The 25593-nt window shown below is 47.5% G+C and overlaps 1 protein-coding gene across 4 annotated transcripts in view; it reads right to left on the bottom strand.

The window, feature by feature from the left end:
- Positions 1-23261, bottom strand: part of tap1 (transporter 1, ATP-binding cassette, sub-family B (MDR/TAP)) — a 92633-nt gene extending 69372 nt beyond the window's left edge. Inside the window, exons 1-3 of one of the 4 annotated variants that reach the window (XM_068008921.1) lie at positions 23173-23261; positions 9718-9978; positions 91-630 (exon numbers count right to left, since the gene is read on the bottom strand). In XM_068008921.1, coding sequence (XP_067865022.1) covers positions 91-604 — 514 coding nt within the window. In that variant the 5' untranslated portion in view covers positions 605-630; positions 9718-9978; positions 23173-23261. Of the gene's footprint in view, positions 1-90; positions 631-9717; positions 9979-22927; positions 22949-23025 lie in introns of those variants that run through there. The other 3 variants (XM_068008923.1, XM_068008920.1, XM_068008922.1) reach the window with 3 other exon arrangements.
- Positions 23262-25593: the final 2332 nt, after the last annotated feature.

Here is a 25593-nt window from a genome sequence, read left to right as displayed (position 1 = left end):
CCAATCTCCGAGCTCCACTTAATGGCCGTGACCATCCCCCACACCACCCACCACTCGGTGCCCAGTCAGCAATGCCAGTGTCAACCTTACCCAACGATGACAGTACCAGGAAGACGGCCACGAGGAGGAAGCGGCCAATATCCGGCTTCATATAGGACAGCAGTCTGGCCAAGGTGGCCCCTGACTTCACCTCCTCCGCTGAGTCCTTCCTCGGGGAGTGTGGGAGAAAGCGCTGGCAGAGGATGAAGGCCAGGCCTGTGGTGCCATAGTTGAGGGCCAGCGCACTCCAGCTGTGGGGTCCGTGCAGGAGCTCGTCGGAGGGAGAATGAGCAGCCAATGTCAGGCTGACGTACACTGGAGTGAGCAGGCAGGAGATATTCAGCATCAAGTACAGCTCCTTCGACCGAAGCCAGGCCGGGAGCCCAGATAGCCAGCGGGTGAAGGCTTGGAGTGAGGCAGACAGTAGACCCCACCGCAGCAGGGAGATGAGCCAGAGCCCCAGCACCGGCTCAGACCGGCCCCATAATTGCAGACTGTGGTTCAGGACCCAGGTGGCAATAACATCCAGCAGGGGCAAATAGATCAGAGAAGTGGAAAGAGTCATCTTCAGTCCAGGAGCCAGTACTCAGTCTGAAATAGAGAGAGAGCGAAACCCAAGTTACATACTGCACCTCACAGTTTAACCTGGATTGAATATCATGGGACCACAGAATCGTTACAGCACAGAAGGTGGCCATTCAGCCCATCGTGTCTGCACTAGCTCTCCGAAAGAGCAATTCACCTCATGCAATTCTCCTGCCTTCTCCCTGTAACCCTGCACATTCTTCCTTCTCATATCATTGTCTAATTCCCTTGTGAATTCTTCAATTGAACCTGCCTCCACCACATTCTCAGGCAGCGCATTCCAGTCAATTTTGCTTCTCTTACCAATTACTTTAAATCTGTGCCCTCTCGTTCTCGATCCTTTCACGAGTGGGAACAGTTTCTCTCTATCTACTCTGTCCAGACCCCCCATGATTTTGAATACCTCTATCAAATCACCTCTCAGCCTTCTCTTCTCCAAGGAAAACAGTCCTAACTTCTCCAACCTATTTTCATAACTGAAATTACTCATCCCTGGAACAATTCTCATGAATCTTTTCTGTAATCTCTCCAATGCCCTCACGTCTTTCCTCAAGTGCACGCCCAGCAGTGGATGCAATACTCCAGCTGAGGCTGAACTGGTGTCTTATTCAAGTTCAACATAACTTCCTTCCTCTTGCACTCTATGCTCCTATTAATAAAGCCCAGGATGCTGTATGTTTTATTCATCGCTCTCTCAATGTCCTGCCACCTTCAATGACTTATGCACATATACACCCAGATCCCTCTGCTCCTGCACCCCCTTTAGAATTGTACCCTTTATTTTATATTGTTTCTCTCTATCTACTCTGTCCAGACCCCTCATGATTTTGAATACCTCTATTAAATCACCTCTCAGCCTTCTCTTCTCCAAGGAAAACAGTCCCAACTTTTGTAATCCTCATCTCTGGAACCATTCTCGTGAATCTTTTTTGCACTCCCTCTAATGCCTTCACATCCTTCCTAAAGTGCGGCACCCAGAACTGGTGCAGTATTTGACCTGGATTATCTGCTGCACCTCAGAGTTTCGCTAGAGTTAAATATAGCACCTTGGGGTTTAAACTGGGTTAAATACCGCACCTCAGTATTTACCCTAGATTTAATAATGCACTGCGGGGTTTAACCTGGGTTAAATACTGCACCTCGGGGTTTAACCTGGGTTAAATACTGCACCTCAGGGTTTAACCTGGGTTGAATACAACACCACGGGTTTAACCTGGATTAAATACTGCTCTTCGGGGTTTAACCTGGGATAAATACTGCACCTCAGGGTTTAACCATCGTTGAATACAACACCACGGGTTTAACCTGGATTAAATACTGCTCTTCGGGGTTTAACCTGGGTTAAATACCACACTTGGGGTTTAACCTGGGTTAAATACTGCCCCCCCCCCCCGGGTTTAACCTAGGTTAAATACTGCCCCTCAGGTTTAACCTGGGTTAAATACTGCCCCTCGGGGTTTAACCTGGGTTAAATACTGCTCCCTGGGTTTAACCTAGGTTAAATACTGCCCCTCGTTGTTTTACTTGGATTAAATACTGCTCTTTAGGGTTTAACCTGGGTTAAGTATTGCCCCTCAAGGTTGTTACAAGATTTCTTCCATTTCTTATTTAAAATATGTTATGGAAATTGATTCATCTGGAATCATGAAGAAGCTGAACTGTGTGTTTTTTTATAAAGGAAGGTCACCAGAGGGTTTGACCTGAGAGTAAACACTTACTGATAGGCAGCTGTTTTCAAAGAACCCAGCAGGGATTGTTTTTCCTGGAAAAATGTTTGAAGAAAGATGACAAGCCAAGATTTATAGATGTCACAGGACATGTTTTAGTTTCATTTTGAACTGTTAATGAAGCCAGTTGGTGTTTGGCCTGAAAACAGAAGAAGTTTTGTTCCTTACATGCCGGGAGAACACAGCTCACCTCTTTCTCTTGAAAAGAAGTCCTGCATCTTTTCCTCCTGTATTTGAAGAAAGCCTGCACGATTAAAGAACTTGCATGTCCAATGTGTGCAACTGAAACTTTTTTTGCTACCTCCCTGCTGTAAAACTTATTTGAAGCCTTCTGTAGCTGCAACCTGACTGAAACCGTCTGTACCTGCTCTCTTGGAAGCCTACCCAAACTGATCACCAACATCGCCTGGAAAGAACTGTTCTGGGAAGATCCTATTGACAGCCACTTATTCGCCTTTGGGACACCTCACCAAATCAAAGGACTTCCTTCCATACCTTATTTTCAGCCGAAGTGGTTTTTTAAATTATTCCTTCTATTTCTTTGTAACAGCTGTAAACAAAACTTCCTTTTATATTTTCCCGTTTAACAAGTTCTGTATGTGTGTGTGTGTGAGGTCTAGGATAAATAAGGGGCTTTAATTTTTTAATTTGTGTGTATGTTTTACTTTATTATTGTTTAAGACTTGGTTTATATTTATTTTATTTAGAGATACAGCACTGAAACAGGCCCTTTGGCCCACTGAGTCAGTGCCGACCATCAACCACCCATTTATACTAATCCTATATTATTCCCATATTCCTACCACATCCCCACCTTACCTCAATTCCCCTACCATCTACCTATACTAGGGGCAATTTATAATGGCCAATTTATCTATCAACCTGCAAGTCTTTGGCATGTGGGAGGAAACCGGAGCACCGGGCGAAAACCCACGCAGTCACAGGGAGAACTTGCAAACTCCACACAGGCAGTACCCAGAACTGAACCCGGGTCGCTGGAGCTGTGAGGCTGCGGTGCTAACCACTGCGCCACTGTGCTGCCCTAATTTATTATAATATTATTATAATAAATGGATAATTTTGTTGTTTATGAAAGAAACCTGGTTGGTCTGCTTTATTCTGGGGGAAAATAGAGCATATAATCGACTGTTTCGGTAAGTCGGAAAATGTAAGTATATGTTGTGACATGTGGAGAAGTTGGACTGAATTAGCAAAGCACCCCTCCTGCCTTGGTCGTAACAGGGTTTAACCTGGGTTAAATGCTGCCTCTCAGAGTTTAACCTGGGTTGAATACTACAGCTCGGGGTGGAACCTGGATTAAATGTTTTTTTCATTTATTCGTTTCATGGGATGTGGTCATCACTGGCTAGGCCAGCATTTATTGCACATCCCTAATTGCCCTAGAGAAGGTGGTGGTGAGCCACCTTCTTGAACCGCTGCAGTCCATATGGGGTAGGTACATCCACAGTGCTGTTAGGAAGGGAGTTCCAGGATTTTGACCCAGCGACAGTGAAGGAACAGTGATATAGTTCCAAGTCAGGATTGTGTGTGGCTTGGAGGGGAACTTGCAGGTGGTGGTGTTCCCATGCATCTGCTGCCCTTGTCCTTCCAGGTGGTAGAGGTCGCGGGTTTGGAAGGTGCTGTCTGAGGACTTGTGCCTTGTAGATGGTACACAGGTTTTGGGGAGTCAGGAGGTGAGTTACTCGCTGCAGGATTCCTAGCCTCTGACCTGCACTTGCAGCCACGGTATTTATATGGCTACTCCAGTTCAGTTTCTGGTCAATGGTAACCCCCAGGATGTTGATAATGGGGGAATGTCGTTGAATGTCAGGGGAAGATGGTTAGATTCTCTCTTGTTGGAGATGGTCATTGCCTGGCACTTGTGTGGCACGAATGTTACTTGCCACTTAACAGCCCAAGCCTGGATATTATCCAGGTCTTGCTGCATTTCTACACAGACTGCTTCAGTATCTGAGGAGTCGCGAATGGCGCTGAACATTGTGCAATCATTAGCGAACATCCCCACTTCTGACCTTATGATTGAAGGAAGGTCATTGATGAAGCAGCTGAAGATGGTTGGGCCTGGGACACTACCCTGAGGAACTCCTGCAATGATGTCCTGGAGCTCAGATGATTGACCTCCAACAACCACAACCATCTTCTTTTGCGTTAGGGATGACTCCAACCAGCAGAGTTTTCCCCCTGATTCCCATTGACTTCAGGTTTGCTAGGGCTCCTTCATGCCATACTTGGTCAAATGCTGCCTTGATGTCAAGTGCAGTCACTCTCACCTCACCTCTTGAGTTCAGCTCTTTTGTCCCCATTGGAACCAAGGCTGTAATGAGGTCAGCAGCTGAGTGGCCCTGGCAATACCCAAACTGAGCTTCACTGAGCAGGTTATTGCTAAGCAAGTGCCACTTGATGGCACTGTTGATGACACCTTCCATCACTTTACTGATGATTGAGAGTAGGCTGATGGGGCGGTAATTGGCCGGGTTGGACTTGTCCTACTTTTTGTGTACAGGACATACCCTGAACAATTTTCCACATTGCAGGGTAGATGCCAGTGTTGTAGCTGTACTGGAACAGCTTGGCTAGGGGCGCGGCAAGTTCTGGAGCACAGGTCTTCAGTACTATTGCCGGAATATTGTCAGGACCCACAGCTTTTGCAGTATCCAATGCCTTCAGTCATTTCTTGATATCATGTGGAATGAATCGAATTGGCTGAAGTCTGGCATCTGTGATGCTGGGGACTTCAGGAGGAGGCCGAGGTGGATCATCAACTCCGCACTTCTGGCTGAAGATTGTTGCAAATGCTTCAGCCTTATCTTTCGCACTGATGTGCTGGGCTCCCCCATCATTGAGGATGGGGATATTTGTGGAGCCACCTCCTCCAGTTAGTTGTTTAATTGTCCACCACCATTCACAGCTGGATGTGGCAAAACTGCAGAGCTTAGATCTGATCCGTTGGTTATGGGATCGCTTAGCTCTGTCTATCACATGCTGCTTATGCAGTTTGGTATGCAAGTAGTCCTGGGTTGTAGCTTCACCAGGTTGACATCTCATTTTGAGGTATGCCTGGTGCTGCTCCTGGCATGCCCTCCTGCACTCTTCATTGAACCAGGGTTGGTCTCCTGGCTTGATGGTAATGTTATAGTGGGGGATATGCCAGGCCATGGGGTTACAGATTGTGGTTGAGTACAATTCTGCTGCTGGTGGCCCATAGCATCTCATGGATGCCCAGTTTTGCATTGCTAGATCTGTTCGAAATCTATCCCATTTAGCATGGTGATAGTGCCACACTACACAATGGAGGGGATTTCGTCGCCACAAAGACTGTGCGGTGGTCACTCCTACCAATACTGCCATGGACAGATGCATCCGCAGCAGGCAGATTGGTGAGGATGAGGTCAAGTATGTTTTTCCCTCTTGTTGGTCCCCCCACCACCTGCCGCAGACCCAGTCTAGCGGTTATGTCCTTTAGGACTCGGCCAGCTCGGTCAGTAGTGGTGCTACCGAACCACTCTTGGTAATGGACATTGAAGTCCCCCACCTAGAGCACATTCTGCGCACTTGCCACCCTCAGTGCTTCTTCCATGGAGAACCACTGATTCCTCAGCTGAGGGAGGACGGTAGGTGGTAATCAGCAGTAGGTTTCCTTGCCCACGTTTGCCCTGATGCCATGTGACCTCATGGGGTCCAGAGTCGATGTTGAGGACTCCCAGGCAACTCCCTCCTGATTATATATCACCGTGCCGCCAACTCTGGTGGGTCTGTCCTGCCGGTAGGGGTTACCATTGGCCAGAAACTGAACTGGAGTAGCCATATAAATACTATGGCTACAAGAGCAGGTCAGAGCCTAGGAATCCTGCGGCGAGTAACTCACCTTCTGACTCCCCAAAGCCTGTCCACCATCTACAAGGCACAAGTCAGGAGTGTGATGGAATACTCTCCACTTGCCTGGATGGGTGCAGCTCCAACAACATTCAAGAAGCTCGACACCATCCAGGACAAAGCAGCCCGCTTGATAGTCACCCCAACCACAAACATTCACTCCCTCCACCACCGATACACAGTAGCAGCACTGTGTACCATCTACAAGATGCACTACAGCAATGCACCAAGGCTCTTTTGACAGCACCTTCCAGACCCACAACCTCAACCATTTAGAAGGACAAGGGCAGCAAATGCATGGGAACATCACCACTTGCAAGTTCCACTCCAAGTCACACAATCCTGACTTGGAATTATATTGGTTCAAGAAGGCAGCTCAAGGGCAATTAGGGATGTGCAATAAATGCTGGCCTAGCCAACAATGCCCACATCCCAGGAATGAATTAAAAAAAAACATTATGGGGAATGGCAATGGCAGTGTCGTGGACATTGTCTGTAAGGTATGATTTGGTGAGTATGACTATGTCAGGCTGTTACTTGACTAGTCTGTGGGACAGCTCTTCCAATTTTGGCACAAGCCCCTGGATGTTAGTAAGGAGGACTTTGCAGGGTCGACAGGGCTGGGTTTGCCGTTGTCGTTTCCGGTGCCTAGGTCGATGCCGGGTAGTCCGTTCGGTTTCATTCCACCTCGGGGTTTAACCTGGATTAAATACTGCACCTCGGGGTTTAACCTGGATTAAATACTGCACCTCGGGTTTACTCTGGATTAAATACTGCACCTTGGGGTTTAACCTGGGTCAAATACTGCACTTTAGGGTTTAACCTGGATTAAATGCTGCAGCTCGGGGTTTAACCTGGTTTAAATACTGCACCTCGGGGTTTAACCTGGGTTAAATATTGCACCTTGGGGTTTAACCTGGATTTAATACAGCACCTCGGGGTTTACCCTGGGTTAAATACTGCATCTCGGGGTTTAACCTGGATTAAATACGGCACCTCGGGGTTTACCCTGGGTTAAATACTGCATCTCGGGATTTAACCTGGATTAAATACTGCACCTCAGGGTTTAACCTGGGTTAAATACTGCATGTTGGAGTTTCACCTGGCTTAAATTCTGCACCTCGGGGTTTACCCTGAGTTAAATACTGCACCTCGTGGTTTAACCTGGATTAAATACTGCACCTCGTGGTTTACCCTGGGTTAAATACTACATCTCGGGATTTAACCTGGATTAAATACTGCAGCTCAGGGTTTACCCTGGGTTAAATACTGCATCTCGGGATTTATCCTGGATTAAATACTGCACGTTGGGGTTTCACCTGGCTTAAATTCTGCACCTCGGGGTTTACCCTGAGTTAAATACTGCACCTCGTGGTTTAACCTGGATTAAATACTGCACCTCGTGGTTTAACCTGGATTAAATACTGCAACCTGGGGTTAAATATTGCCCCTTGGGGTTTAACCTGGGTTGGATGCTGCACCACAGTGCTTTAACCTGGATTAAAAACAGGAATCACTGGGACATACAAGTTTAGCACTGCACTCAGCAATCCAAATTCAGAAAGAAAGTTGCAGCCAGCTCCTTTCCAACTGAACTGTGTGTTTGACTTGGATCTGTGCCCTGTGTGATACTGTTTCCAACCAGGACAGGTTCATTTCTGCAACCGACAACTTAGGGCAGACAGTAAACCATCTCTGGTTCAATAGCCCCTGGGTAAGGGCGGCACAGTGGCGCAGTGGTTAGCACCACAGCCTTACAGTTCCAGGGACCCGGGTTCAATTCTGGGTACTCCCTGTGACCGCATGGGTTTCTGCCGGGTGCTCCGGTTTCCTCCCACAGCCAAAGACTTGCAGTTGATAGGTAAATTGGCCATTGTATAATTGCCCCTAGTGTAGATAGGTGGTGGGGAATATGGGATAAATGGGTGGTTGTTGGTCGGCACAGACTCGGTGGGCCGAAGGGCCTGTTTCAGTGCTGTATCTCTAAATAAATAAATAAATATATTATCCTTGGATGTGTACATGGTCCTGGGCTATGTATATTATCACTGGATTTGTACATATAGCACAGATGCCAGTGGGATTAAAGAGACAGTGTCAGTATGGATCCGAAATTGGCCAAGAGACAGAAAGCAGACAGTCATGGTGAACATAATAATGAAAGCAAAATACTGCAGATGCTGGAAATCTGAAATAAAAGTCATTGTGAACAGTTGTGTTTCAGACTGGAGGGAAGCATACCGTGGGGTTCGTCAGCAGTCAGTATTCGGATCACTGCTCTTCTCAACATACATTAATAACCTGGACTTTGGTCTACAGGGCATAATTTGAAAGCTTGCAGAAGGCACATAGTTCAGCAAGGTAGTGAACAGTGAGGGGGATAGTAACAGACTCCAGGAGGATATAGACAGACTGGTGAAAGGAGCAGACACATGGCAGATGAAGTTTAACACAGAGAAGTGTGAGGTGAGAATGAGGAGAGGTAATATGAACTAATTGTTACAGTATTAAAGTGGGTTCAAGATCAGAGACACCCGGGGGTGTTTGTACAGGAAATCACTGAAGGTGGCAGGACAAGTCCATTAGGCTGTTAAAAAAGGTTTCTTGTCTTCATAAAGACAACAATACAAATATAGTCTTGTATACACTATCCCGGACTGTATACACTATCCCGGACTGTGTACACTATCCCGGACTGTGTACACTATCCCGGTCTGTGTACACTATCCCGGACTGTGTACACTATCCCGGTCTGGATACACTATCCCGGACTGTGTACACTATCCCGGACTGTGTACACGATCCCAGACTGTGTACACTATCCCGGACTGTGTACACTATCCCGGACTGTGTACACTATCCCGGACTGTATACACTATCCCGGACTGTACACACTATCCCGGACTGTGTACACTATCCCAGACTGTGTACACTATCCCGGACTGTATACACTATCCCGGACTGTGTACACTATCCTGGACTGTGTACACTATCCCAGACTGTGTACACTATCCCGGACTGTATACACTATCCCGGACTGTACACACTATCCCGGACTGTGTACACTATCCCAGACTGTGTACACTATCCCGGACTGTATACACTATCCCGGACTGTACACACTATCCCGGACTGTGTACACTATCCCGGACTGTATACACTATCCCGGACTGTGTACACTATCCTGGACTGTGTACACTATCCCGGACTGTGTACACTATCCCAGACTGTGTACACTATCCCGGACTGTACACACTATCCCAGGCTGTGTACACTATCCCGGACTGTGTACACTATCCCAGACTGTGTACACTATCCCGGACTGTACACACTATCCCGGGCTGTGTACACTATCCCGGACTGTGTACACTATCCTGGACTGTGTACACTATCCTGGACTGTGTGCACTATCCCGGACTGTACACACTATCCCTGCGGTGCTGGAGTGTGAAGATTTCTCCCATTTACTGACCTCTTTCTGGTTGAGTGGAGCTGCTGTCGGTCTCAGCTTCCTCTGAATGGAAACCCAGGGATCAGGAGAGCGGATCCGGCTGTTACAGCGGCTCTGTGCTCAGCTCCGGAGCCGTTCCGGGAATGCAGCCTCTGAATACTGTCTCTGTATGTTTTCGGTGCCGGTCTGCCGGGAATCCCCGTGCTCAAACGGCCGCTCCCGCCTCCATCATCACTCAAAGCGAAAGTGAAAACGAACTCACCCGAGAACGGCGCAGAAACACTGTTCAACATATAGACAGAGTGTTCAATATATAGACAGAGTGTTCAATATATAGACAGAGTGTTCAACATATAGAGAGAGTGTTCAACATATAGACAGAGTGTTCAATATATAGAGAGAGTGTTCAACATATAGACAGAGTATTCAATATATAGAGAGAGTGTTCAACATATAGACAGAGTGTTCAATATATAGAGAGAGTGTTCAACATATAGACAGAGTATTCAATATATAGAGAGAGTGTTCAACATATAGACAGAGTGTTCAATATATAGAGAGAGTGTTCAACATATAGACAGAGTATTCAATATATAGAGAGAGTGTTCAACATATAGACAGAGTATTCAATATATAGAGAGAGTGTTCAACATATAGACAGAGTATTCAATATATAGAGAGAGTGTTCAACATATAGACAGAGTGTTCAATATATAGAGAGAGTGTTCAACATATAGACAGAGTATTCAATATATAGAGAGAGTGTTCAACATATAGACAGAGTGTTCAATATATAGAGAGAGTGTTCAACATATAGACAGAGTGTTCAATATATAGAGAGAGTGTTCAACATATAGACAGAGTATTCAATATATAGACAGTGTTCAATATATAGAGAGAGTGTTCAACATATAGACAGAGTGTTCAATATATAGACAGAGTGTTCAACATATAGACAGAGTGTTCAATATATAGAGTGTTCAACATATAGACATAGTGTTCAATATATAGACAGAGTGTTCAATATGTAGACAGAGTGTTCAATATATAGACAGAGTGTTCAATATATAGAGTGTTCAACATATAGACAGAGTGTTCAATATATAGACAGACTGTTCAATATATAGACATAGTGTTCAATATATAGAGAGAGTGTTCAACATATAGACAGAGTGTTCAATATATAGAGAGAGTGTTCAACATATAGACAGAGTGTTCAATATATAGAGTGTTCAACATATAGACAGAGTGTTCAATATATAGACAGACTGTTCAATATATAGACAGAGTGTTCAATATATAGACAGAGTGTTCAACATATAGACAGTGTTCAATATACAGAGTGTTCAACATATAGACATAGTGTTCAATATATAGACAGACTGTTCAATATATAGACAGTGTTCAACATATAGACAGAGTGTTCAATATATAGAGTGTTCAACATATAGACATAGTGTTCAATATATAGACAGACTGTTCAATATATAGACAGTGTTCAACATATAGACAGAGTGTTCAATATATAGACAGACTGTTCAACATATAGACATAGTGTTCAATATATAGACAGACTGTTCAACATATAGACGTAGTGTTCAATATATAGACAGACTGTTCAACATATAGACAGTGTTCAATATATAGACTGTGTGTAACATATAGACAGAGTGTTCAACATATAGACAGACTGTTCAACATATAGACAGAGTGTTCAATATACAGACATAGTGTTCAATATATAGACAGCCTGTTCAACATATAGACAGAGTGTTCAATATATAGACTGTGTGTAACATATAGACAGAGTGTTCAACATATAGACAGACTGTTCAACATATAGACAGAGTGTTCAATATATAGACAGTGTGTGTAACATATAGACAGAGTGTTCTATATATAGGCAGTGTGTGCAACATATCGACAGAGTGTTCAATATATAGACAGACCGTTCAACATATAGACAGTGTCCAACATATAGACATCGTTCAACGCTTAGACAGTGTTTAACATATCGGCAGAGTTCAACATCGAGACACTATTCAACATAAAGACAGTTTAAACATTTCAACAGTGTTCAACATTTAGTATTCAACATATAGACAGTGTTCAACATATAGTGTTCAACATAGACAGTGTTCAACAAAGAGACAGTGTCCATTGGTGCCATTTATATATATATATATATATATACAATGTACAACATACAGGGAGTGCACAATATATAGTGAGTCGGTACAATAATGTGCACATGCACTCAATGTGTAGTATATAGAATGTCTACATAAGATACGGAGTATATATCATGATGTAGTGTGTGCAGACTATGGTATGTATTACATCATGTATAGTGAATACAGGATTGTGCGCACATTATATACCGGACTGTCCATCCTACCCATTAGGGGTACAAAATACAGTGTGTGTGTGTGTTTTCCACAGGGTTTACAATATATACAGGTGTTTGCCTCTGTTCTTCTGTTCCATTATCCCAGCAGCACTCTCTCTTACTCTGTCTCTCTTGTTCAGTCGCTTTCTCTCTCTGTCTCTGTCTGTCTCACTCAGTCGTTGTCTCTTTTTTTATCTTTTTCTGTCTCTCTGTTATTCTTTTGTGCCCTGTGCTGATAAACTCCTCCCTGTGAATCCTCCAGAAAGCCCCAGCGTTCACTTTAAACAGCCAGGGGTTTATTTATTTATAGGGACATTCAGCCTCCCCTGCCCCGACACACGAAACACTCCCCCACCCCCACAGTGTGAGCAGCTCACACCCACCCTGACACACTCAGTCTGTTGCTCCAGCTCAATACAGCCCTGAGTGGAGAGAGACCAATCAGAATAAAGATCTGACAGTAATCATCTGTTGCTGGGCAGAGTGTGGGAATTCAGGTTTGTTCCAGACACACGAGCAGATGATCTGCAGTGTGATAATGGGGGGACTGTGCAGAGCAGATAGTGGGAGAGAGAGAGAGCTCTCAGTGCATGGGGGTGGGTCCAGAGATCTCCACACTGACACCCACACTCAACTCACACTCACACCCAGACCAAGCTATCTCCCCCTTTCAGTGATTTATAAAAAAGCTCCAGGGCTGAATCTATTTAAAGATTCTATTTCAGTAATGAGGACAGTGAGCTCATTCAAAGCTTATTTGAAATGGGACCTGAACCCTCAATCCCTAGTTCTAGGGCCCAGCATCTTATCCACTTGGCCACAGGATTGTATCAGCTGCCTTGATGTACTTGGTTATTATTCTATATTCTCACTAAACTCTCCCTGTCCCTCTGGTCACTCACTTTCTTTCCATCAACAATTCCACAGACTTTATCAATGATTGGGAGCAGTTGTGAACATGTTTGATTTCCTGAATCCACTTGCTCAATGATACATTTACCTTCTTGGAAATGTCACTGCCGATGATTAGGAAGGAGGTTTACAAAACTTTCCTTAAACACACTGCCCTTCACTTTGACTAACACTGGGACATTGATCAGGCTGTACATTGTGGGTGTTTAGTGTTTGTAACTTGTCCCTTTCTCTCTGTAGTCACTGTCAAACCCTCGAGACATGAGCTCCTGTCTCTGGGGGGAGGTAGCACTGAGTCATGTACCCTCCCCTCCCTGGGAGTGAGAGTCCTTGGAACCTGGATGGCCCTCAGAAGTTGGAGGGTGAGTTTGAAGGTGGGTCCACTGTGACCAATCAGAATAAAGATCTGCCAATAATCATATGTTGCTGGGCAGATTGTGGGAATTTCCAGGTTTGTTCCAGTCACTCTGACAGCTCTCACAGCCGCTGCTGCCCCCTACCGAGAACAACAACAACAACTCCCACTGCCCTGCACCACTGGCAAGAGGAGCAGGAATGGTGCAGGGAGGGAGGGCTTCTCATTCCTGAGGCATTGGGACCAGTTCTGGGGCAGGAGGGAGCTGTACAAGATGGACGGGTTGTATCTCACCGGGGCTGGAATCAATGTCCTGGCTGGGAGGTTAACTCGTGCTGTGGGCGAGGATTTCAATTAAATTGGCAGGGGAAGGGGAACCAGAATAAAGCATCCCTGGCCTTCCGAATGGCAGCCCGGACACTCCCTGGCATTCTGTCTGGAAACCCAGACACTCCCTGGCCTTCTGTCTGGCAGCCTGGGCAGTCCCAGGCCTACTGGCCCACTGTCCAGACACTCAGTGATGTTCCTCTTTAATATCCGGACACTCTCTGATGTTGCATCTCAGACATCTCAGCACAGAACACTGTTGAACCAATGGTTGACATCCTTCCATCTATAAAAGATGATGAACCCGCAGCAAACAATCCATTGAGGTGGGGTGTCTTCTCTTGGTGCACCTTTGCTGATGGGCTGTGAAGGCCAATCCTTGAGAGGCAGGTTCTGCCACAAGTGCTGCACATGAAGCTGCCAGGTGACACTGTGAGTTACTGTTTTTGACATTGGCGCCTGTTGCCAAGCTGCTGTAGCAACTGGACATTGTGGTAGTGCACACCAGTCCACAGGAGTTACCAGCTAGTGACTCCCAAGTGCGATAGTCGACAATTAGGGCCTTCATGTCACGCTTGCAAGCATCCTTGAAGCACAGCTTTGAGCACAAGATCACAAGAAATAGGAGCAGAAGTAGACCACATTGTTAACTGTGTCATTATATGCAGGTGAAGGATTTAGTTGAGCACTTATAAGCAGACACTTACTGAGACTGGGAGAGAGTTTGAGTGAAGAGCTACATGTTTGTAATTCTTTTACACTGTACAATAAATGTGAAACAGAGTAAAGATAGGCTCCAGCATTATCCTTCCATAACAAGCTTTCTGGAGTTCAACACACATGGCCCATCGAGCCTGCTCCGCCATTCAATATTATCATGGCTGATCTTGGCTCCAATTCCACTTTCCTGCCCTCTCCCCATATCCCTTGATTCCCTATGAGACCAAAAATCTATCTATCCCAGCCTTAAATGTATTCAATGATGGAGCATCCACAACCATCTGGGGGAGAGAATTCCAAAGTTTCCCAACCCTTTGAGTGTAGTAATTTCTCCTCATCTCAGTCCTGAATGATTGGCCCCTTATCCTGAGACTGTGTCCCTGTGTTCCAGATTCCCTGACCAGTGGGAACAATCTCTCAGCTTCTACCCTATCAAACTCTTTCAGAATCTTGTATGTCTCAATTAGATCACCTCTCATTCTTCTAAACTCCAGAAAACATAGGCCCAACTTACTCAGCCTCTCATCAGAGGGACCAATTTAGTAAATCTTCACTGCACTGCCTCCAGTGCAAGTATATCCTTTCTTAAATGTGGAGACCAAAACTGCACACAGTATTCCAGGTACAGTCTCACCAAAGCCCTGGACAGTTTTATTAAGGCTTCTTTATTCCTGTACTCCAATCCCCTTGCAATAAAGGCCAACATGCCATTTGCCTTCCTAACAGCCTGCTGCACCTGCATGTTAACTTTGTGCATTCCTTGTACTAGTACTCCCAAGTCTCTCTGAACAGCAACACTTAGCAGTTTCACACCTTTTAAAAAATATTCTGCTTTTCTATTTTTATGACCAAAGTGTATAACTTCACATTTCCCATTTGTCATCTTGTTGCTCACTCACTTAACCTGTCTATATCTCTTTGCAGCCTCTCTACACCTTCCCCACAGCTTACCTTTCCACCAAGCTTTGTATCATTGGCAAGCTTAGATACATTACTCTCTGTCTCTTTATCCAAGTCATTAATATAGATTGTAAATAGCTGAGGCCCCAGCACTGATCCTTATGGCATCCCACTATTCATTCCTGCCAACTTGAAAATGCCCCATTTATGCCCACTCTCTGCTTCCTGTCTGTTAACCAATCCTCTATTCATGCTAATATATTACCCCCAACACCATGAACCCTTATCTTGCATATTAATCTTTTATGTGGCACCTTATCGAATGCCTTTTGAAAATCCAGGTACACGACATCTACTGGTTCCCCTTTATCTACCCTACTTGTTACATCCTCAAAAAACTCGAATAACTTTGTCAAACAGGATCTCCCTTTAGTAAAACTATGTTCTAATCATATGATACGCCCCACTGGTCATCTGGCCCCGGCTACCTCACCATACAGAAGGTCCTTGGGTATGCAACGATCTTCCATCCTGCGGACGTGTCTAATCCACCGAAGCCGCCTCTGTTTGTTTGGGAGCACTGCCTTTGAGAGGACTGCCACATTTGTGATCTTGCCCTGCTAGGATATACCCATAATGCACCGCAGACAGTGAAGATGGAAATTATTGAGCTTCTTTTCCTGATATCTTTAAGTCACCCATGTTTCACAGCCATACAGCAAGGTACTGAGAACACAGGCCTTATAAACCATCAGCTTGGTCCTAAGGGTCAGCTTGGTGTTATCCCAGGTGCATTTTGAGAGTTGGCCAAAGGTGGTAGCTGCTTTCCCTATGCGTGTATCGAGCTCTGCATCATGGGACAGATTGTCTGTCACCGTGGACCCCACGTAGCAAAATTTTCTAACCACTTCCAGTGGGGTGTTATCTAATGTGATCAGGGGGCAGAGATACAACACCTTGTCCCATGACCTCGATTGTTTTGATGTTTATAGTCAAGGAGAACAAGTAACAGGCATGGGAGAGACAGTTCATGAGTCTTTGTAGCTGAGTTTCTGTGAGTGACTAGCACAGCATCATCAGTGTAGAGGAGTTCTCTGATCAGAGCGTGATGTGTCTTTGTCTTCACTTTTAGCCTTGATAGATTGTAGACCTTGCCATCTGACCTAGTGTGCAAGTAGACTCCTTCCATATCTGCAGGGAAGGCGAAGATCAGAAGCATGGAGAAGAAGATGCCAAACAGAGTGGGTGCTAGGACACAACCCTGTTTCACTCCATTCTTCACTCTGAAACTGTCGAAGTGGAGCCATCAAACTGTACAGTGCAGTGCGTGTTGTCATGGAAAGAGTGGATGAGACAGGAGTTTCGGCGGACAGCCAACTTTTCCCAAAAGATCTACAAAAGTAAGGTAAAGGGGTATATTCTGTTCCCTCACTTCTCTTGTAGCTGGTGTATGGAGAAGATCATATCCACATTAGATCTGCTGACACGGAAACCACACTGTGCTTCCGGGTAAGCTAGGTCTGTAAGTAAATAGAGTTTTTTAAGTATGACCCCAGCAAAGGCCTTCCCCGTGACGCTAAGGGGTGAGATACCCCTGTAGTTGTTGTAGTCTCCTCTGTCACCTTTGCTTTTGCGTAGTGTGATGATTTTGGCATCGTGCATCTTCTGTGAAACAGAGTCAACTTTCTAGCAGAGAAGGAGAAGGTTATAAAGGTGTGGCAACAGATGGGACTTTCCATGCTTGAGCAGTTTGGCTGGGATTCTGTCCTTGCCCGGTGCCCTTCTGATCAGTAATTGGGCTATGGCCTTCTCGAGCTCCGTAGATGAGAACCAATATAGTGCCCAATATATAGAGAGAATGAGCAACGTATAGCTCGAGTGTAAAACCTGTCGACAGAGTGTCCAGTGGGACTCTACATACAGAAACAGCGAGGGAGTGAACAATATAGGGGCGGCACAGTGGCGCAGTGGTTAGCACTGCAGCCTCACAGCTCCAGGGACCCAGGTTCGTTTCCGGGTACTGCCTGTGTGGAGTTTGCAAGTTCTCCCTGTGTCTGCGTGGGTTTTCTCCGGGTGCTCCGGTTTCCTCCCACAAGCCAAAAGACTTGCAGGTTGATATGTAATTTGGCCATTATAAAAAATTGTCACTAGTATAGGTAGGTGGTAGGGAAATATAGGGACAGGTGGGGATGTTTGGTGGGAATATGGGATTAGTGTAGAATTAGTCTAAATGGGTGGTTGATGTTCGGCACAGACTCGGTGGGCCGAAGGGCCTGTTTCAGTGCTGTATCTCTAATCTAATCTAATATAGTGTGTCTGCATGGTAGAGCTTAACAATATAGTGTGCAGACACATACACAGATGATACATTATATACGGACATATGAATTAGGAGCAGGACTAGGCCACTCGGCCCTACGAGCCTGCTCTGCCATTCAATAAGTTCATGGCTGAACTGATTACTCCACATTTCCACCTACCCCCGATAACCTATCCCCCCCTTTGCTTATCAAGAATCTATCTACCTCTGCCTTAAAAATATTCATAGACTCTGCTTCCACTGCCTTTTCAGGAAGAGAATTCCAAAGACTTATGACCCTGAGAGAAATTATTTCTCCTCATCTTTGTCTTAAATGGGTGACCCCTTATTTTTAAACAGCGACCCTTAGTTCTAGATTCTCCCATAAGGAGAAACATCCTTTCCACATCCACCCTGTCAAAACCCCTCAGGGTCTTATACGTTTCAATCAAGTTGCATCTTACTCTTCTAAATTCCAGCAGATACAAGCCTAGCCTGTCCAATCTTTCCTCGTGAGACAGCCTGCCCATTCCAGGTATTAGTCTATTAAACCTTCTCTGTACTGCCTCCAATGCATTTACATCCTTCCTTCAATAAGGAGACCAGTACTGTACACAGTACTCCAGATGTGGTCTCACCACTGCCCTGTATAGCTGAAGCATAACCTCCCTACTTTTGTATTCAATATATAAGGTTACTGTGTAATATGTGGATTGTCTGCATTACATAGAGTATACATCAGTCAAGTAGGGGACAAGTTAACTCTGATGGCTAGTGTGTGGTTCAGAACAATACTAACAGCAAGGAGGTTCAATTCCTGCTCTGATCTGAGGAGGGTAATAAAAAGCCACACTTTCCTAGCCATACTAAGCTGTCCTGGGTAGAGCAGAGGGTCTCCCACATCGCCCCTTGGGGATAACAGCATGGCACATTATAAGGAAAGAACTGCATTTATATTGCGCCTATCACAACTTCAGGATGTCTCAAAGTGCTTTACGGTCAATGCAGGACTTTACCAAGTGCAGTCACTGTTGTAATGTAGGAAAGGCGGCAGTCAATTTACGCATAGCAAGATCCCACAGACAGCAATGTGATGACGCGATAATGTGTTTTTGTGATGTTGATTAAGGGATAATATTGGTCAGGACACCGAGAATAACTCCCCAGCTCTTCATCAAAATAGTGCCATGGGCTCTTTAATATCCAGCCAAGCAGGTAGATGGGGCCCTTGGTTTAACATCTCAACTGAAAGACAAGACCTCTGACAATGCAGCACTCCCTCAGTACGGCACTGGAGTGTCACCCGAGAGTTTTGTACTCAGGTCCCTGCTGCAGGACATGAACACACAACCTATCTCAGAGATAAGAGAGCGAGCAACTAAGCTGTATGTATATGTAATACAGAGATCATATCTCATTATGTGGTGTGTACAGAATAGAGTGTGCATTATATCGTGCATGTACAATAGAATATAGATTGTGCACACATTATTATACCAAGAATGTACATCATATACAGAGAGGAACAAAATATATATTGTGTGTATATATGCTCTAGTATTTATAATATGTACAGGTCTCTCTCTCTCTCTCTGTCGATCCCATTCAGATACTATCTCTCGATGTCTCTTTTTCTCTCCTAAGGTCATCCAAAACTCTGCTTATCAATTCCTAACTGAGTCCTGTTCCCCTCTCACCCCTGTGCTCACTGACCTACACTGGCTCCTGGTTAAGCAATGCCTTGATTTTAAAATTCTCATCCTTGTTTTCACATCCCTCCAAGGCCTCGCCCCTCCCTATCTCTGTAATCTCCTCCATCCCCACAACCCTCTGAGATATCTGCGCTCCTCTAATACAGGCCTCTTGTGCTAAAGACGGGCTCGGGTCTGCAAATGAAACCCGGCCCGTCAGAACCACATCCGAACCGAGCCCGACCCGGGCCCAGTCCGACAGAACCACATCCGGCCCGAGTCCGACCCGGTCCCAGTCCGACAGAACCACATCCGACCTGAGTCCGACCCGGTCCCAGTCCTTCAGAACCACATCCGACCCGAGTCCGACCCGGTCCCAGTCCGTCAGAACCACATCCGACCCGAGCCCGACCCGGTCCCAGTCCGTCAGAACCACATCCGACCCGAGCCCGACCCGGGCCCAGTGCGTCAGAACCACATCCAACCCGAGCCCGACCCGGTCCCAGTCCTTCAGAACCACATCCGACCCGAGTCCGACCCGGGCCCAGTCCTTCAGAACCACATCCGACCCGAGTCCAACCCGGGCCCAGTCCGACAGAACCACATCCGACCCGAGTCCGACTCGGTCCCAGTCTGACAGAACCACATCCGGCCCGGGTCCGACTCGGTCCCAGTCCTTCAGAACGACATCTGACCCGAGTCCGACCCGGTCCCAGTCCGTCAGAACCACATCCGACCCGAGTCCGACCTGGTCCCAGTCCGACAGAACCACATCCGACCCGAGTTCGACCCGGTTCCAATCCATCAGAACCACATCCGACCCGGTCCCAGTCTGACAGAACCACATCCGGCCCGAATCCGACTCGGTCCCAGTCCTTCAGAACGACATCTGACCCGAGTCCGACTCGGTCCCAGTCCGACAGAACCACATCCGACCCGGTCCCAGTCCGACAGAACCACATCCGACCCGAGTCTGATCCGGCCCCGAGTCTGACAGAACCACATCCGACCCGAGTCCGACTCGGTCCCAGTCTGACAGAACCACATCCGGCCCGAGTCCGACTCGGTCCCAGTCCTTCAGAACGACATCTGACCCGAGTCCGACCAGGTCCCAGTCCGTCAGAACCACATCCGACCCGAGTCCGACCCGGTCCCAGTCCGACAGAACCACATCCGACCCGGTCCCAGTCCGACAGAACCACATCCGACCCGAGTCTGATCCGGCCCCGAGTCTGACAGAACCACATCCGACCCGAGTCCGACCCGGTCCCAGTCCGTCAGAACCACATCCGACCCGAGTCCGACCCGGTCCCAGTCCGACAGAACCACATCCGACCCGAGTCCGACCCGGCCCCGAGTCCGACAGAACCACATCCGACCCGAGTCCGACAGAACCACATCCGACCCAAGTCCAACCCGGTCCCAATCCGACAGAACCACATCCGACCCGAGTCCGACCCGGTCCCAGTCCGACAGAACCACATCCGACCCGAGTCCGACCCGGTCCCAGTCCGACAGAACCACATCCGACCCGAGTCCGACCCGGTCCCAGTCCGACAGAACCACATCCGACCCGAGTCCGACCCGGTCCCAGTCCGACAGAACCACATCCGACCTGAGTCCGACCCGGCCCCGAGTCCGACAGAACCACATCTGACCCGAGTCCGAACCGGCCCCGAGTCTGACAGAACCACATCCGACCCGAGTCCGAACTGGCCCCGAGTCTGACAGAACCACATCTGACCCGAGTCCGAACCGGCCCCGAGTCTGACAGAACCACATCCGGCCCGAGTCCGACCCGGCCCCGAGTTCGACAGAACCACATCTGACCCGGGTCCGACCCGGTCCCAGTCCGACAGAACCACATCCGACCCGAGTCCGACCCAGTCCCAGTCCGACAGAACCACATCCGACCCGAGTCCGACCCGGCCCCGAGTCCGACAGAACCACATCCGACCCGAGTCCGACCCGGCCCCGAGTTCGACAGAACCACATCTGACCCGGGTCCGACCCGGTCCCAGTCCGACAGAACCACATCCGACCCGAGTCCGACCCAGTCCCAGTCCGACAGAACCACATCCGACCCGAGTCCGACCCGGCCCCGAGTCCGACAGAACCACATCCGACCCGAGTCCGACCCGGTCCCGAGTCTGACAGAACCACATCCGACCCGAGTCTGACCCGGTCCCGAGTCTGACAGAACCACATCCGACCCGAGTCTGACCCGGTCCTGAGTCCGACAGAACCACATCCGACCCGAGTCTGACCCGGTCCCGTGTCTGACAGAACCACATCCGAGCCGAGTCTGACCCGGTTCCAGTCCGACAGAACCACATCCGACCCGAGTCTGACCCGGTCCCGAGTCTGACAGAACCACATCCGACCCGAGTCTGACCCGGTCCCGAGTCTGACAGAACCACATCCGACCCGAGTCTGACCCGGTCCTGAGTCCGACAGAACCACATCCGACCCGAGTCTGACCCGGTCCCGTGTCTGACAGAACCACATCCGAGCCGAGTCTGACCCGGTTCCAGTCCGACAGAACCACATCCGACCCGAGTCCGACCCAGTCCCAGTCCGACAGAACCACATCCGACCCGAGTCCGACCCGGCCCCGAGTCCGACAGAACCACATCCGACCCGAGTCCGACCCGGTCCCAGTCCGACAGAACCACATCCGACCCGAGTTCGACCCGGTTCCAGTCCGACAGAACTACATCCGACCCGAGTTCGACCCGGTTCCAGTCCGACAGAACCACATCCGACCCGAGTTCGACCCGGTTCCAGTCCGACAGAACCACATCCGACCCGAGTTCGACCCGGTTCCAGTCCGTCAGAACCACATCCGACCCGAGTCCGACCCGGTCCCAGTCCGACAGAACCACATCCGACCCAAGTTCGACCCGGTCCCAGTCCGACAGAACCACATCCGACCTGAGTCCGACCCGGCCCCGAGTCCGACAGAACCACATCCGACCCGAGTCCGACCCGGTCCCAGTCCGACAGAACCACAACCGACCGTAGCCCGACCCGGCCCGAACCCGACACATACCGTCGGGTCCCGTCAGGTATGGGTCAGGTAGCAATGCTCTACCTTGTTCATCCCTGATTTTAATTGTTCCACTGTGGGTGGCCGTGCGTTCAGCTGCCTGGGCCCTCAGCTCTGAAATTTTCTCCCATCTCCTCTCCACCTTTCAATCGATCATTGATCAAGTCTTTGATCACCTGGCATATCTCCTTATGTGGTTCGATGTCAAATTTAGTTTGATATCCCTTCTGTGAAGCACCTTGGGAAGTTTCACTGTGTTAAAGGCACTATATAAATGCAAATTGTTGTTGTCTTAATCTGTCTATTCCTGTACTTCTCAGATTCTCACTGTCTCTGCCTGTCTGTCTCTCACACTCTGGCTCCATCTCTTACTTTGTTTCTCTCAGTTTGTCTCTCTCTCTCTCTTATTCTCTGTATCCTGTGGTGATAAACCCCTCCCTGTGAATCATCCAGAAATTCCCTGCTCCACACACTGTTTCCCTTTCACTTTAAACAAACAGGGGTTTATTTATTTATAGGGACATTCAGCCTCCCCCTCCCCCTGATACACAACACTGTCACTCCCACAGTGTGAGCAGCTCACACCCACCCTGACACACGACACTGTCACCCCCGCAGTGTGAGCAGCTCACACCCACCCTGACACACGACACTGTCACCCCCGCAGTGTGAGCAGCTCACACCCACCCTGACACACGACACCGTCACTCCCACAGTGCGAGCAGCTCACACTCACCCTGACACACGACACCGTCACTCCCACAGTGCGAGCGGCTCACACCCACCCTGACACACGACACCGTCACTCCCACAGTGCGAGCAGCTCACACTCACCCTGACACACGACACCGTCACTCCCACAGTGCGAGCAGCTCACACCCACCCTGACACACGACACTGTCACTCCCACAGTGTGAGCAGCTCACACCCACCTTGACACACTCAATCTGTCACTGCAGCTCAATACAGCCCTGAGTGGAGAGTGACCAATCAGAATAAAGATCTGACAGTAATCATCTGTTGCTGGGCAGAGTGTGGAAATTCAGGTTTGTTCCAGACACACGAGCAGAGGAACAGCCTGTAGCGCCCTCTACCGGCAACAACAACAACTCCCACTGCTCTGCACCACTGACAACAGTGTTCAACACATACATTCTTCAATGTTGAGAGTGTTCAACACATATAGTATTCAATGTATAGAGAGAGTGTTCAACCTGTATAGTCTTCAATGTATAGAGAGAATGTTCAACCCGAATAGCCTTCAATGTATAGAGAGAGTGTTCAACATATAGACAGAGTGAAGAACATCTCGAGAGAGTGTCCATTGGTACTGTATATATAGAAACAATGTACAGGGACTGAACAATATATAGTGTCCCTGTAAGATAGAGTGTGATAATATAGTGTGCATGCATACACAATGCATACATTATATGTAAAGTAACTGTGTAATATACAGATCATACAACATCATGTAATATAAACAGAAACTGCTGGATATACTTACCTGATCTGGCAGCATATGTGCAGAAGGAAATAGAACATAGAACATTACAGCGCAGTACAGGCCCTTCGGCCCTCGATGTTGCGCCGACCTGTGAAACCATCTGACCTACACTATTCCATTTTCATCCATATGTCTATCCAATGACCACTTAAATACCCTTAAAGTTGGCGAGTCTACAACTGTTGCAGGCAGGGCGTTCCACGCCCCTACTACTCTCTGAGTAAAGAAACTACCTCTGACATCTGTCCTATATCTATCACCCCTCAACTTAAAGCTATGTCCCCTCGTGTTTGCCATCACCATCCGAGGAAAAAGACTCTCACTATCCACCCTGTCCAACCCTCTGATTATCTTATATGTCTCTATTAAGTCACCTCTCCTCCTCCTTCTCTCTAACGAAAACAACCTCAAGTCCCTCAGCCTTTCCTCGTAAGACCTTCCCTCCATACCAGGCAACATCCTAGTAAATCTCCTCTGCACCCTTTCCATAGCTTCCACATCCTTCCTATAATGCGGTGACCAGAACTGCACGCAATACTCCAGGTGCAGCCGCACCAGAGTTCTGTACAGCTGCAGCATGACCTCATGGCTCCTAAACTCGATCCCCCTACTAATAAAAGCTAACACACCATATGCCTTCTTAACAGCTCTATTAACCTGGGTGGCAACTTTCAGGGATTTATGTACCTGGACACCAAGATCTCTCTGCTCATCGACACTACCAAGAATCTTCCCATTAGCCCAGTATTCTGCAATCCTGTTACTCCTTCCGAAGTGAATCACCTCACACTTTTCCGCATTAAACTCCATTTGCCATCTCTCAGCCCAGCTCTGCAGCCTATCTATGTCCCTCTGTAACCTACAACATCCTTCGGCACTATCCACAACTCCACCGACCTTAGTGTCATCCGCAAATTTACTAACCCACCCTTCTACACCCTCATCCAGGTCATTTATAAAAATGACAAACAGCAGTGGCCCCAAAACTTGTTCCATTTCTCCTGTCTTCCACCCGATCACAGACCTTCCCTTTTTGTTCTTTCCTCCTCTTCCCCCTTTCCCTGTCTCTGTAACTGGTTAAAACCTGTTCCCAGTTCAAACAACAGGTCATTGGCCTGAAATGTTAGCCTACCGTGGGGAACTTTATCAAACGCCTTACTGAAATCCATATAGACCACATCCACGGCTTTACCCTCATCCACCTGTTTGGTCACCTTGTCAAAAAAACTCAATAAGGTTTGTGAGGCACGACCTACCCTTCACAAAACCGTGCTGACTATCTCTAATGATCTTATTCTTTTCAAGATGATTATAAATCCTATCTCTTATAACCTTTTCCAACATTTTACCCACAACCGAAGTGCAGAGGAGATTTACCCGAATGGTTCCAGGGATGGAAGATTTTAGTTCCAAGGTTAGATTGGAAAAGCTGGCATTGTTTTCCTTGGAGTAAAGGAGATTGAGGGGAGATTTGATAGAGGTGTAGAAGATTATGACAGGCTTAGATAAGATAGACGAGGAAAAACTGTTCCCATGAACTAATAGTACAAGTACTAGGGGATACAGATTGAAGTTTTGCACCAGAGATGCAGGGGGAATAGGAGGAAGCACTTTTTTACACAGTGGCGGGGGTGGGGGGGGGGAATGACCTGGAATTTACTGCCCACAAGGCTGCTGGAAGTGAAGTGGAGACAATCAATGATTTCAAAAGGAAACTGGATGGGCATGTGAAGGAAATAAACTTGCAG

This window comes from Heterodontus francisci, chromosome 29 (genome assembly GCF_036365525.1).
Source record: "Heterodontus francisci isolate sHetFra1 chromosome 29, sHetFra1.hap1, whole genome shotgun sequence".
NCBI lineage: Eukaryota > Metazoa > Chordata > Chondrichthyes > Heterodontiformes > Heterodontidae > Heterodontus > Heterodontus francisci.
The sequence above is the reverse complement of the archived record's forward strand: the minus strand, read 5'-3'. Positions and strand labels throughout refer to the sequence as shown.